Raw genomic sequence first — 12,123 nt, 5'->3', positions numbered from 1 at the left:
TTACTTGGAGATCCATGGACTATTTTTCTATAAAAGTTAATAATATTTTTATTTTTTTTAAAAAAAATATAAAACATAAAACAGTGTTCACGGATCAAACGAAACCACAAACATATATTATTCTATTTTAATTTGAATTTAATTTTTTTAGGCCTCAAGCGTCCACCCGTTGCCATGGCGAACCAACCCAATTACGCACCCAAATTGTTGGCCACCCTTCAATAATGACGCAGTATCCTCTCTGTGGGCCCAAGCGCTTCTTCCGGGACACCTTCCTGCGGTCCCACCAATTCATCTTCGACGGGGTGCGTCTTTTACGGTGCGTGTTTAGCCAACACCGATTCTTATCCCATACGATATAAAAATATCCCCCAAATCCAAAACCTATTCTCTCACTTTCCTTTTCTGCCCCTTCAACGCATTTCTTCTTCTCTTCCTCGCTCTTTCTCCGTTTCTCCATCGCTGCCCCCAAATCGCTGAGCCCGATCCAGTTCTCCAGAATCCCTACTTTTCTCCCAAGCGCTCCTCACCGCCCTAATTTCCCCCATCACCACCCGATTCCGGGAGGCAGATCTACGCGCTGCCTTCAACTCGTCCTGAGATTCGCCGGTCGAGGGGAACGATCTAGGGTTTTGTCTCCGCTGGAGTGGGGGGAACTTCGACCTACAAGGGCCCGACCTTCGAAATTTGCCGCCGATTCGACTAGAATTTAGCCGATCGATACCTTGCTGCCACCTCCCGCGTCCAGATTTTGGTTTGTTGGCGTCGGCCACTCGAGCGAAGGGGCTTTAGCTCGGCGAAGCTTGATTCGAAGCGGCGACCAGTGGAGATTGCGTCTTCCAGGAAGTGATATAGAGCTCTTCGCCATCATCTGCGAATAGTTGATTCTGCTGCGTCCACCATCCTGCCCGTACGAAGGAAGTCTTTTTGGGCTATTTTCCAGATGGATCTTGGAGATATTATTTAAAGACAGAGCCCGCCAGCCCTCCCTCTGGGAATCATTAGAAAGGAGATAAATCTACTGTATACAAGTCCATGATTTCTGTTGTTCTTGTTTAAAATCAGGCCTACTTCTTTATTCTGGCCTTTAATCAGTTTGCGGTTCATTTTTACTGCGAGAGTTTTGTTATTTTGGGAATTATTATTTTTTTTTTGATATTGGACCAGAAAGAAGAATAGAGAAAAAAAAAGTAATGGCCGTGTATTATAAGTTTAAAAGTGCCAAAGATTACGACTCAATTCCCATCGAGGGGCAATTTATATCTGTTGCCAATTTGAAAGAGAGAATTTTTGAAACCAAGCTATTTGGAAAGGGCACTGATTTCGACCTCATGATCTCTAATGCGCAGACTAATGAAGGTTGGTTCTTTTCCTGGAGTACTACTGTTGAATCTGGTTAATGAGTAGTCCGTTTTGGTAACTAGCAGTTAATAGATAAGGTGAAGCTATATCTTTTAGGTATAGGGAACATTGTCATTTAGTGACGTGGGTTGACTGTTTTCAGCCAGTTATGCTCAATTTAGTGGATATGCTTTTATTGGAATTTTCTCTGGGTTTGTGGAAGTTCAAATAATTTCTTTGGATTTTTATGAACTTTTTGTTCCTCCATTTTTCGGTTTCAGAATATGTAGATGAAGGAGCAATGATACCCAAAAACACTTCAGTTTTAATTCGTCGAGTGCCAGGACGACCTCGGAAGCCTATTCTTACTGAAAGAGACGAGTACTCTCTTGGACCTTATTACTTTAGTGCATCATCTCAGTGTTTTCCTTTATAGTATTAATCAGCAACAATTATTTTATGATGATAATGTTGTGATGATTAGTGTTTTGAAACTTGGACTGGCTAGTTAACCATTTTCCCTGCTGGTTCTCTGTTTTTCTGGTTGAACACGGGTGATAACAATAGAAGTTTTGAACTTTCCAAGTTTGCCCACGTTTAGATACAAGGCTTAAACTCATAATTATCCTTTCATGTCTAATTGGAAATGCTAAAAATATAATATACTAATATGCAGGCCTAAAGTTGTAGAGGACAAGGTAGAAGAGCTTCGACCAGCGAGCAGCATGCTGGTTGGGGATTCATCTACTAACAAATATGTAAGTTTATATATTTCTATGATGGACTAACAAGGTCACTGTAATATTTCTATCTCACTGAAACAGACTTTTAGGTTTTGTTTCATATGATTTTCTTGTGTTGGTTGTGGAGAGCTCAATAAAATATGTTTGGCCTCAAGGTAAAATGACTATAACATAATATTGGAATTTTGCAGCCTGATGAATATGAATGGGATGAGTTTGGAAATGATCTGTATGCCATTCCTGATGTAAACCAGTCACAAATCAGTATTCCTGTCGTCGATGTTCCTCCTGTAAACAATGTTGACGAGGAAAGCAAACTTAAGGCTTTAATTGATACACCAGCTCTTGACTGGAGTCGGTCAGTCATATTTCTTTGAAAATATTTATGTCCACTGGCTAAATCTTCTGATAGAGAATAGTAAAGTTACACTATATCCTTTGTTTAATCACAATTAGTATTCAGATTTCCCTTTCTAATTTATTTGATTTCTTTTTTTTTTAGCCAAACTCAAGAATCTTATGGCTCTGGAAGAGGTCATGGAAGAGGCATTGGTGGAAGGACTATGGGTGGCCGTGGTTTTGGTAAGTTGTACTTGTTATTTCCTTTAACCTTGAGAGGTTCTTGTTGCAATATTAATGATTACTTAATTGTATCAAATTAAGATAAAGAGACTCCAAATGGTAAACTCTGAGTCTCTTCCTGATATGCATATTTTGATTTGCAACAGAGAAGCCCTTCAGTTTATCTTGTTGTATCTAAATTATAGGTTTATATAGTTGATTAACATGTCCGCTGAAAATTTGTTTGTTTGGAAAAATAAAGGACGTGGTATGCTTGAACGAAAGACACCCCCAGCTGGTTATGTCTGTCATAGATGCAAAGTGCCAGGTACTATACAATTTCCTGGCTTTTGGTCTTCTTGGCAGTTAAAAACCACTTTCAAATTAAGCCAGTGACACTTGTGTGCAGGCCATTTTATCCAGCATTGCCCCACGAATGGAGACCCTAATTATGATATCAAGAGGGTGAGACCTCCAACAGGGATTCCAAAATCAATGTTGATGGCTACTCCTGATGGATCCTATGCTTTGCCAAGTGGTGCAGTTGCTGTTTTAAAGCCAAATGAGTAAGAAATTATTTGTACAGTATGTGTAGTTTGTCAAAATATATTGCATAACTCACAATAAATTTTGTTACCTAGAGCTGCATTTGAGAAAGAGATTGAGGGTTTACCGACCTCTCGTCCTGTTAGTGATCTTCCTCCTGAGCTGCGATGCCCATTATGTAAAGAGGTAATGAAAGATGCAGTGCTAACTAGCAAGTGCTGTTTCAGGAGTTTCTGTGATAAATGTGAGTCTCGTTGTTCCTGCACATTTGTTTTCTTATGTCATAATTTTTAGTTGAGATTTTTAACTAGTCAGCATATCATCGAGTAGTTTGAGTTTATTTGTTTTTGTAATAAGGTATTAGAGACTACATTATGTCAAAGTTGATGTGCATATGTGGTGCTACTAATATATTGGCGGATGACCTCCTTCCAAATAAAACACTCAGAGAAACAATTAATCGGATATTGGAATCAACAACCAGTAGCACAGAAAATGCCGGAAGCCTGGTTCATGTCCAAGGTATGTACTATAGACGAGCTCAATTTTTGGATTCACACTAGTTTTGTTGTATCGATCACAAAATGACAAAAAAATTGCATTTGCAGATATGGAATCAGCTCTTCCAGTACAGCCAAAAGTTCCGTCTCCTTCCCTTTCTGCTGCTTCAAAAGGCCAATGTAAGCACCCTCCTATGGATCAATCTTCCCATACGAAGGATGGGGAAGTTGCTAGTGAAATCAAAACAGCAGACAATGAGTTGAATTCTTTAGACAAGCAAGCTGCTGTAACTGCAAATGTATCTGAGGCAACACCAGAATCTCTTAGCAAGGGGCAAAAGTCACCAGAAAGTGCTCCAGTGGTGACTGAGGATGTCCAGGAAAAGCAACCTGCTGGAGAACAAGGTAAAAACATTTTTCTGACCATTAATTAGTCTATCTGTTCTTTTAGATACAATGTTGTTGTAGACTAGTAATTTAAATGGTTCAAAGTTTATTATCACCATCAAGCTGTTTATTCCTAACTATTTTGATCAGTTAAATGAATTTTATCACGTGCTATACATTTGTAATATTGGTTCTTTTGTTTGAGCATAAGTTGAATAGCAGAATTGATTTTTGATTTATTTTTCTACTGGTTTTGATTTTGCAGGAAAGAAGAAAAAGAAAAAGAAAGCTCGAGTACCTGCCCCAGGTTTGTCCTATTGCAGTGATGCGGTCCCTTAATTATATATTGCTTTTACTTCAAGGGTGACAACGTGAAATGCATTGCACTTTAGGCATTAGCTAACTACTGTTTTTTCAGGGGTCCAAACATCCTCAATGGTTTTCTTAACTCCATTCTTCTTCATCTAAACTGCAGTTACTGATATGCAATGGAGAGGCTACCCAGATGTTGGAGCTGAAAATTTTGGTATGCCTCTGGCAGCTTCAGGTTACAACCCTTACTGGGGAGGGGGGATGCCACTCGGAGTTGATGCCTCCTACATGGCTCCTTTTGGTGCTCCAATGCCATTCATGGGTTATCCACCTGGTCCCTTTGATGTTCCATACGGCGGAGGGATGTTTCCGCAAGATCCATTTGCAGCACAAGCTTATATGATGCCAACAATTCCAAGGTGCGCTATTGATTGTTGAAAGTTAATATAATGGTTGCTAGCATTCTTCTGTTGTTTTAGATCTAAAATGTTTGAAGTGCTATAACTAGATATGAAGAGTGAGTTCCATTGAAATTCTGTGTCCTTGTTTGCATGTTGTTATTTACTCTCCAGCGTGTTAATTATTTTAATAATGTGGTAGTCCGAATTTGGTCTTTGTGTAGGGATCTATCTGAGTTAGGCATGGGTAGCATGGGCATGGCTCAGGGGGCTCCAGGCATGAGCAGAGAAGAGATTGAGGCCAGGAAGGTTGATATAAAGCGCAAGCGAGAAATAGACCGACTCAATGAAAGGTAATTGTGCTCTGCGGTATCTATGTTTCAGTAGATACTCAGTTTGCCTTTTTTCCCTCTGTGATTAAAAAGTTTTCAGTTATTTAAGAAGGGGCAATTCTTTGTCTATTATAATACACCCAATCAGGCTGGGCAAGAGGGGATTAGACAAGTTGAACAGGCTGGAGGGATCAAATGGGTAGCTTCGACCATTGGCTGAGCGGTTGAGCGAGCCAGAGGAACCAATTAGGTCGAATGGGCTGAGCATGCCTTAGGGATTGGTTCAGTCAGGTTAGCTAGTTTTGGTCAGGTTAGCCAGTTGAGCTGGACAAGCAAGGAACGACAGGGACTGACTGATCAGGCTAGGCTGGTCAGGGCATGTGAGTTGGATGGGTTGGTTAGTTCGAACAGGATGGAAAAACTGATTTAGGCAGGCTTATTGGTCTGAATGGACAGACTAGGCTAAGTCGAGATGGGCTTTATTAACCAATCAATTGGGCTTGGTGTGTCATTCTAGTCGATTGGGTTAAGTTGATCGGATTGAACGGTGAGTCAATTGAGCCTAACAGACTTTTCGGACGGTCGAGTGAGTGGAGTGTGGATGGAGTTGAGTGGGTGGGCTGGGTCAAGTTGACTCCCCATCAAAGCTTGTAGACCAATTAGTGCAACTGAGTTGGGTGAGTTGCACAGGGCAAACAGGGGTTTGTGAGACCCAATAGGGCATTCAAAATTGGAGGTAGATTTGTAGCTTGGATTAGGTAGATTATGCGAGCTAGATGAGGCTGTCAAAATATTTGTTAACATATATTTTTTTTCCAATTACGAATATTATTTCTATACTTTTCTTTATAACATTCTCTGGAATCAAACATAAAATATTTATTTCATCAATCGAACAAATGGTTACCTTTTATATTCTGTTATTTCTATTCTGTTAATTTCTACTTCATTCCTCCAGAATAACTATTTGACTATTTCATTCCGTGGAATAGCTACGAGAAGCTAGTTTGATATACTACATGAAAGACAGGAAAATGCCCTCTTTAGTATATATCAAACTAGCTTCTCGTAGCTATATACTGCATGCTGCAAAGCACCTTTGTTTTTTTCTTATTGCTTTTGCTACCGTTGTCATTTAATGGTCCTCGATGAAACAGGGAGCCCAGGAGGGAGTCAAGCAGCATAAATGATGCTTCAATGAAACCAAAGCCTGTATGTTTCTTTCTGTCCATCATTGTTCGTACTCGTTTTTGGATCGATGGTTCTATTACCTTACCGTCATTAAACATAAACTATTGCAACGGCCTATCACAATACTAATAACAACCGATACACCACGTATTTATTTATTCCACTTTATGCATCCCCTCTACGAATGATGTAAACTTGTAACATCTTGGAGTTAAGATAGTGGCTGTGCCCTAGTCACTCCTCCATTCCGAGGGTGAATACTGGTACATAGCTATTGTTTATTGTTTATTTTTCTCATGTTTCAATTTGCTCCACAATTAAGAATTTTAATAATCAATTGGCATATTCATTGACAAGTAAATCAGTAATTAATTATTCTGATTAGTAAAAAGTGATAAGAAATTTCCGGTTGCCTGATAGGCCTGACCGTTAGATTAAAGGCCGCGAATAAAGGTAAAATGTCTTTAGTTATGGTGCCGGCTATGGACACGGTGGACCCCACTAACTAGTGGACTAAAACCGGTGTCACTTGTAGTCGAATTCTAAATTGTTTCCTTTCTTTGTTTTTTATTGCAGAGGCCGATGCCCCTCCCGCAGCGGTCTGACCGCGACCGTTCTGACCGTTCTGAGAAGTCTGCTGGCACGGACCGGCATGGATCGGTCCGCGAGCGCGAACCTACGCGGCATTCGCCGCCTCGCCCTCGCAAGAGGAAAGTCACAGACCACGAGCAGCCTTCCGAAGCCGCCGCCACGGCCGAGGCTGCTAAGGCGGACAGGAAACAGAAGGCCAGCGTTTTCTCCCGCATCAGCTTCCCCGAGCCTGGAGAGGGAAAGAAGAGGAAGGGCTCCTCCTCGTCCGACGCGGCGCCGAGGAACGGGGTGAAGGAGATTCCGGTGAGCCACAAGTCAGGCTCCGATGGGCACCGCGACGAGGTCAAGCGAACAGGGAGGAACTCGTCAGGGAGCGCGAGGAGGGGAAGCAGGGGGCACGACTGCGAGTCTAGCGAAGAGGACTACCATTTCAAGCGGAGGCCGTCGTCGAGGAGGGAAGCAACTGCGGACGCTGAGGAAGCGGCTACCAGGCCGCCGAGGCGTTCACGTGAGCGCGAGTCTCAGGAGCGGGGCGGAAGGGATCACGGTAACGACCACGGCCATGAGCGTGCTGCCAGCAAAAGAAGAAGAGAGAGATAGTACCTGGAATGAATCGGAGTCAATGGCGCTCTCCGGCCATCAGTCGATGTTATTACGTGATTATCGATGGATTAAGTCCACAATTTCATAAATGAGAATTCAATTATTAATACCCCTAAAAATTTTCTTTTTCTTTGCTGATGCTCATTAGTGCCGTGCCTTGGAATTTCGGTTTAGTATTGGAAAACAGCAGGTAGTTTGCTCGGCACCTCCATTTGCATTCCCGGCGCCATGCTACGAGTTGGCGCTACATGCGATCTTTTCTTCGCAACACCAGCCATTTATATCGTATTGCTATTCAAAACCTATTTTGTAAGAAAAAAAGAAAAAGTTCAAAATGCACAATATATAAAATCCGCTTATATCTACATCGAGTGCACAATGAATGAATTACAGTTACTGTACCAGTGCTTCACTGGAAACCGGCGCCGCACCTCTCGTTCCTCACCTCTACCGGCATTCGCCATCTCTTGTTCCTCCCCTGCCTCCCCCGTCGTCTTCAGGCACTTCAATTTCCTCTTCGATCCCGACGCGACAACGACGATGCTTCCGCTGTCCTGTTCAATTTCCTGCGACGGCGGGGGCGGCTGGGATCAACAGGGCACTGGCCACAGAAAATAGATTAGTGGAAGAAATAGTAGAATTGTCTCGGTTCACCAACAATGTTTAAAAATAATGAACAAAATAAAAAATTATAATTTTTAAACTAAATTGGCATTCCCCCAATCTTTTTTTAGTTTTTTTCGGATGAAGATAAATGCTTTACAAAATCAAAACGCAATCTTTTTTAGTGATTTGATACGTCATTGATGACGAAAACAGACTATTTTTCCCTCCCAGGTAATAATTATTTTTTTCACGATGATTAGTTTCCATAGAGCATCCACAGTCGAATATTTGGGGATATTTTTTTAAATATGTGAAATCACCCGTATAGAGTGAAAAAAATAATTGATTAAAATTACTATTCATGATCACAAACACATATCAAATCAATTGCTATATTATAGCAATTGATAAAAAAAATATAATTTATGTTTAAAAAATTATTATTACATTTGAAAATAATATTTGAGAAAATGAATATAATAGGAGAATTAGATGAATATATAAAATATTATTTTATGTAATTCTAAATTTTCTATGTTTATTTGTTTATCTATTAGGTTTATATTTATACTTTTAAACATCAATTCAATATATCAGAGCAACCAAATTTTTATTATAAAGACCTTTCAATCATAATTTTATTTTTTTAAACAAAAAATTATTGTTACAGTATAACAATAAATTAAATTTTTTTATCACATAAATGTACCAAATCGATTGCTACACTATAGCAATTTATTCAACGAAAGAAAGTAAATAAACGGACGAAATAAAGCAAATAAGCGGAGGGTTAAAATGGGAGTATCTAGTACGCAAGTTGGTTATTTTGAAAGTTGCCTAAGTGATTTAGATAATACTAAACTTAAACTAAGAAATCATGAAAAGGTTCATTATGCTAATCAATACATACTTAATTTTTTTCTAATCTGATTCTTATAACATCATAATTCAAATTATCTCATCTACTTGTAACAACCAAATGATTTATAAGAAATTAAAGTCCTATATATAACTGCTGCCGATATCATACATGCATGGTAACTCATAAAACTACGAAAATATTCATCGACCAAATCATATAATCTCAACTAAGAAATCAATTTTATTTTCAACTAACCTCCTTGTTTAATCCAAGCCATATTAATGTTAATTACTAAATGAGTTAAACTAACTACACCTATTTCTTGAATCAATTTCCAAAACATTAATGTTGGTGCAACATCCCTCAGGTCAAGGTTGACCTGGTTGACCAAGCTGAGTCTTGGTTTGAGTTTAGATGTTTGACAATAAGATATTGATTGAAGAAGAGTCAAGTAGGTCAAGGGAGTGACCGGATACTTGACTAGGAAGTCCTAGTGAGTGAAGCTAGGCAGATGGAAAGTCCTAGTGAGTGAAGCTAGGCAGATGGAAAGTCCTAGTGAGTGAAGCTAGGCAGATGGAAAATCCTAGTGAGTGAAATTAGGTGAAGTCCTAGTGAGTGAAGCTAGGCAGATGGAAAGTCCTAGTGAGTGAAGCTAGGCAGATGGAAAACCCTAGTGAGTAAAACTAGGTGAAAGTCCTGGTAAGTGAAGTCAGGCAAGGGAAAAACCAGATGGGTCAAGGTTGACCAGACATCTGGTGGAAGTCCAAGTAGGTCAAGGGAGTGACCGGATGCTTGGCACGACTAGAAAAGTCCAAGTGGGTCAAAGGGATTGACCAGACACTTGGTGGGAAGTCCTAGCAGGTCAAAGGAGTGACCAGATGCTAGGCATGATGTACCAACAGGTCAAGAATGACCGGATGTTGGTTTGGGAGTCTTGGAACTTGGTTTTGGGCAAAACCAAGTCTGGATCGATCGAGGATCGATCCAGGGATCGATCGTGGATCGATCCGCTTTTCAATCAGAAGCTCGGATCGATCCGTGGATCGATCCGGATGTCCCAATCGATCGATGGATCGATTGGGACGCGGCTTCTCGCGATAAGCGCCGGATCGATCCATGGATCGATCCGAGCTCTGAGCACGGCCGGATCGATCCGTGAATCGATCCAAAGCCTCCCCGATCGATTGGGAACATTCGAATCGATCGGGATCCGACCGTTGGCGTCGATAAAGGCCGCAGGCGCACGATTCCTTCGGTATCTCTTCACCGATTCACTCCAGATCTCTCGCCAACTCCTCCACAGCGCTCTCAAAGATCAGATCGCCAGTTCTTGAAGGATCTTGGAAGCTTTCCAAGTCAAGAGGCGGATCAAAGGCAAGAAGAGAAGCTAGGGTTAGGGTTTTCTGTACTCATTGTAAGCTTTGCGCTTGTATTTTGTTTCCCTTTCCTTTCTTCTTGTACTGAGAGTCTTGTAGGGCTTCTCCGCCCTCGGTAGTTACCGAAAAGGAGTGTTTTCATAGTGGAGGGTGCGTGCGTGGTGTGGATCCTTGGACTAGTCACCTCTTGTGAGGTGGATACCAAGTAAACCAACCTTGTTAGCGTTGTGTGATTTGTTTCTTTGTATTTTCCGCTGCACATCTTAGAAGAAACAAGCAACGCCGAGCAAAAGAGCACGCGACGAGCTATTCACCCCCTCTAGCTACTTGGCCGCTCTTCACCGGAATCATCGCCGGAAGGGTCAAGCATATCAAGAAAAGCTAGAGGGTGAAGAAGTTGGAGCAAATTCTTCAAGTTCAAGACTTTATCAAGCTCAACTTCAAGATGCAATTCCAAGATGGGCTTGGATTTGACACAAGGGTGGCTCCACCATACACTTCTACGAGTTTCGATTCTTGGAAATCAAGAATCGAAAATTTTCTTATGATGGAGATAGAGCAATGGTTTGCTCTAATGGAAGGCTTCAAGGCTCCAATAAATTCAAAGGGAAAAGTTTTAAAGAAAAGCAAATGGAGCCCGGAGCAAGTCCAAAGGTGCGAGGCAAATGACAAAGTGACCAAGCTTTTGGTCAATTTATTGCCAAGCACCATCCTTTGCAAAATTGGAGAATTTGAAGATGCAAAGGAATTATGGAGCAAATTGGCCAAGCTTCATGAAGAGATCCCCTCCACTGTACAAGAGCAAGAAGTATCCAGAGAGGGTGACTCTTTGGAGCAAGACCAAGAGGAGGACTCCGAGGTTGAGAGATGCTCAACCTCCGAAGAAGAGGAAATCCAAGAAGCTTCATCCTCAAAGGAATGCAACGAAGGGAACAAGGAGGGAGCATACTCCTTGTTTCATATTCAAGATGATGAAGCCTCCACCTCTAGGATTGAGGGGGAGCAATCCTTGGTGATGCCGGATCAAGAAGAAGGAGAAGTTTCTACATCCGGGTCAAGAGACGAAGAGGAGGAAGAAGATTCTACCTCCACAAGTCAAGAAAAATCAAATGGAGGAGAATCAAGGTCCGATCAAGAGGAAGCTTCTACCTCCGGATCCAAAGGAAAAGATGCCACCCCTACAAGCAAAGGTATAAATATTTCAATTAATAATAAAAGTCATATTATATGCTTTGAGTGTAGGGAACATGGGCACTACAAGAGCAAGTGCCCTAAATTGGCCAAGAAGAAGGGCCAAGTGGCACAAAAAGGTAAGGTGAAGCCCAAGGAGACCATCCCCGGAACAAAGAAGAGCAAGGAGCACATTGTGTGTTTCTCTTGCAATAAAAAGGGGCATTATCGGAGTCAATGCCCTAAGGGGAAGAAGATGGTCAAGGCTCAAGGAGGAGGCATTAGTCAAGGGGGAGCCTCCAAGGTAAAGAAGAAGGTAACATTTATTGAGCCTACTCCTTTACATTATGGTAAAAAGCATGATAGTTCTAATTTTTATCATTTTAATGCGATTTACCATAAGAATAGGAAGCATGAGGGCTTTAAGGAAAAGTATGTGGCCCTACATGCCAAAACTACTACACCTAAGGCTAGGAATGTAGGTAAAAGTCTAGGCAAGAACTCTAAGGATTGTAGCTACAAGCCTAGAAACAAAAATGCTCATGAACTTTATGGAAAATCAAAAACTAAGGACTTAGTGATGGAAAATCAAGTCTTGAGGTCA

General features: G+C 41.2%; 1 protein-coding gene across 2 annotated transcripts; it reads left to right on the top strand.

The window, feature by feature from the left end:
- The first annotated feature begins 379 nt into the window (after window positions 1-379).
- Window positions 380-7,624, top strand: LOC122035056 (E3 ubiquitin ligase PARAQUAT TOLERANCE 3-like). Of its 2 annotated transcripts, XM_042594425.1 has the most exons (16): window positions 380-1,023; window positions 1,168-1,359; window positions 1,623-1,722; window positions 2,018-2,099; window positions 2,276-2,442; window positions 2,587-2,666; window positions 2,908-2,973; window positions 3,055-3,211; window positions 3,287-3,435; window positions 3,549-3,713; window positions 3,800-4,096; window positions 4,344-4,385; window positions 4,554-4,809; window positions 5,013-5,141; window positions 6,278-6,332; window positions 6,888-7,624. In XM_042594425.1, the coding sequence occupies exons 2-16, from the start codon at window positions 1,194-1,196 to the stop codon at window positions 7,500-7,502; spliced, it is 2,526 nt and encodes an 841-aa protein (XP_042450359.1). In that variant the 5' UTR covers window positions 380-1,023; window positions 1,168-1,193; the 3' UTR covers window positions 7,503-7,624. The 2 variants fall into 2 exon arrangements, with proteins under 2 accessions (XP_042450359.1, XP_042450358.1); XM_042594424.1 differs by having other exon boundaries at window positions 380-1,359.
- Window positions 7,625-12,123: the final 4,499 nt, after the last annotated feature.

This window comes from Zingiber officinale, chromosome 11B (assembly GCF_018446385.1).
Source record: "Zingiber officinale cultivar Zhangliang chromosome 11B, Zo_v1.1, whole genome shotgun sequence".
Taxonomy (NCBI): domain Eukaryota; kingdom Viridiplantae; phylum Streptophyta; class Magnoliopsida; order Zingiberales; family Zingiberaceae; genus Zingiber; species Zingiber officinale.
The sequence above is the reverse complement of the archived record's forward strand: the minus strand, read 5'-3'. Positions and strand labels throughout refer to the sequence as shown.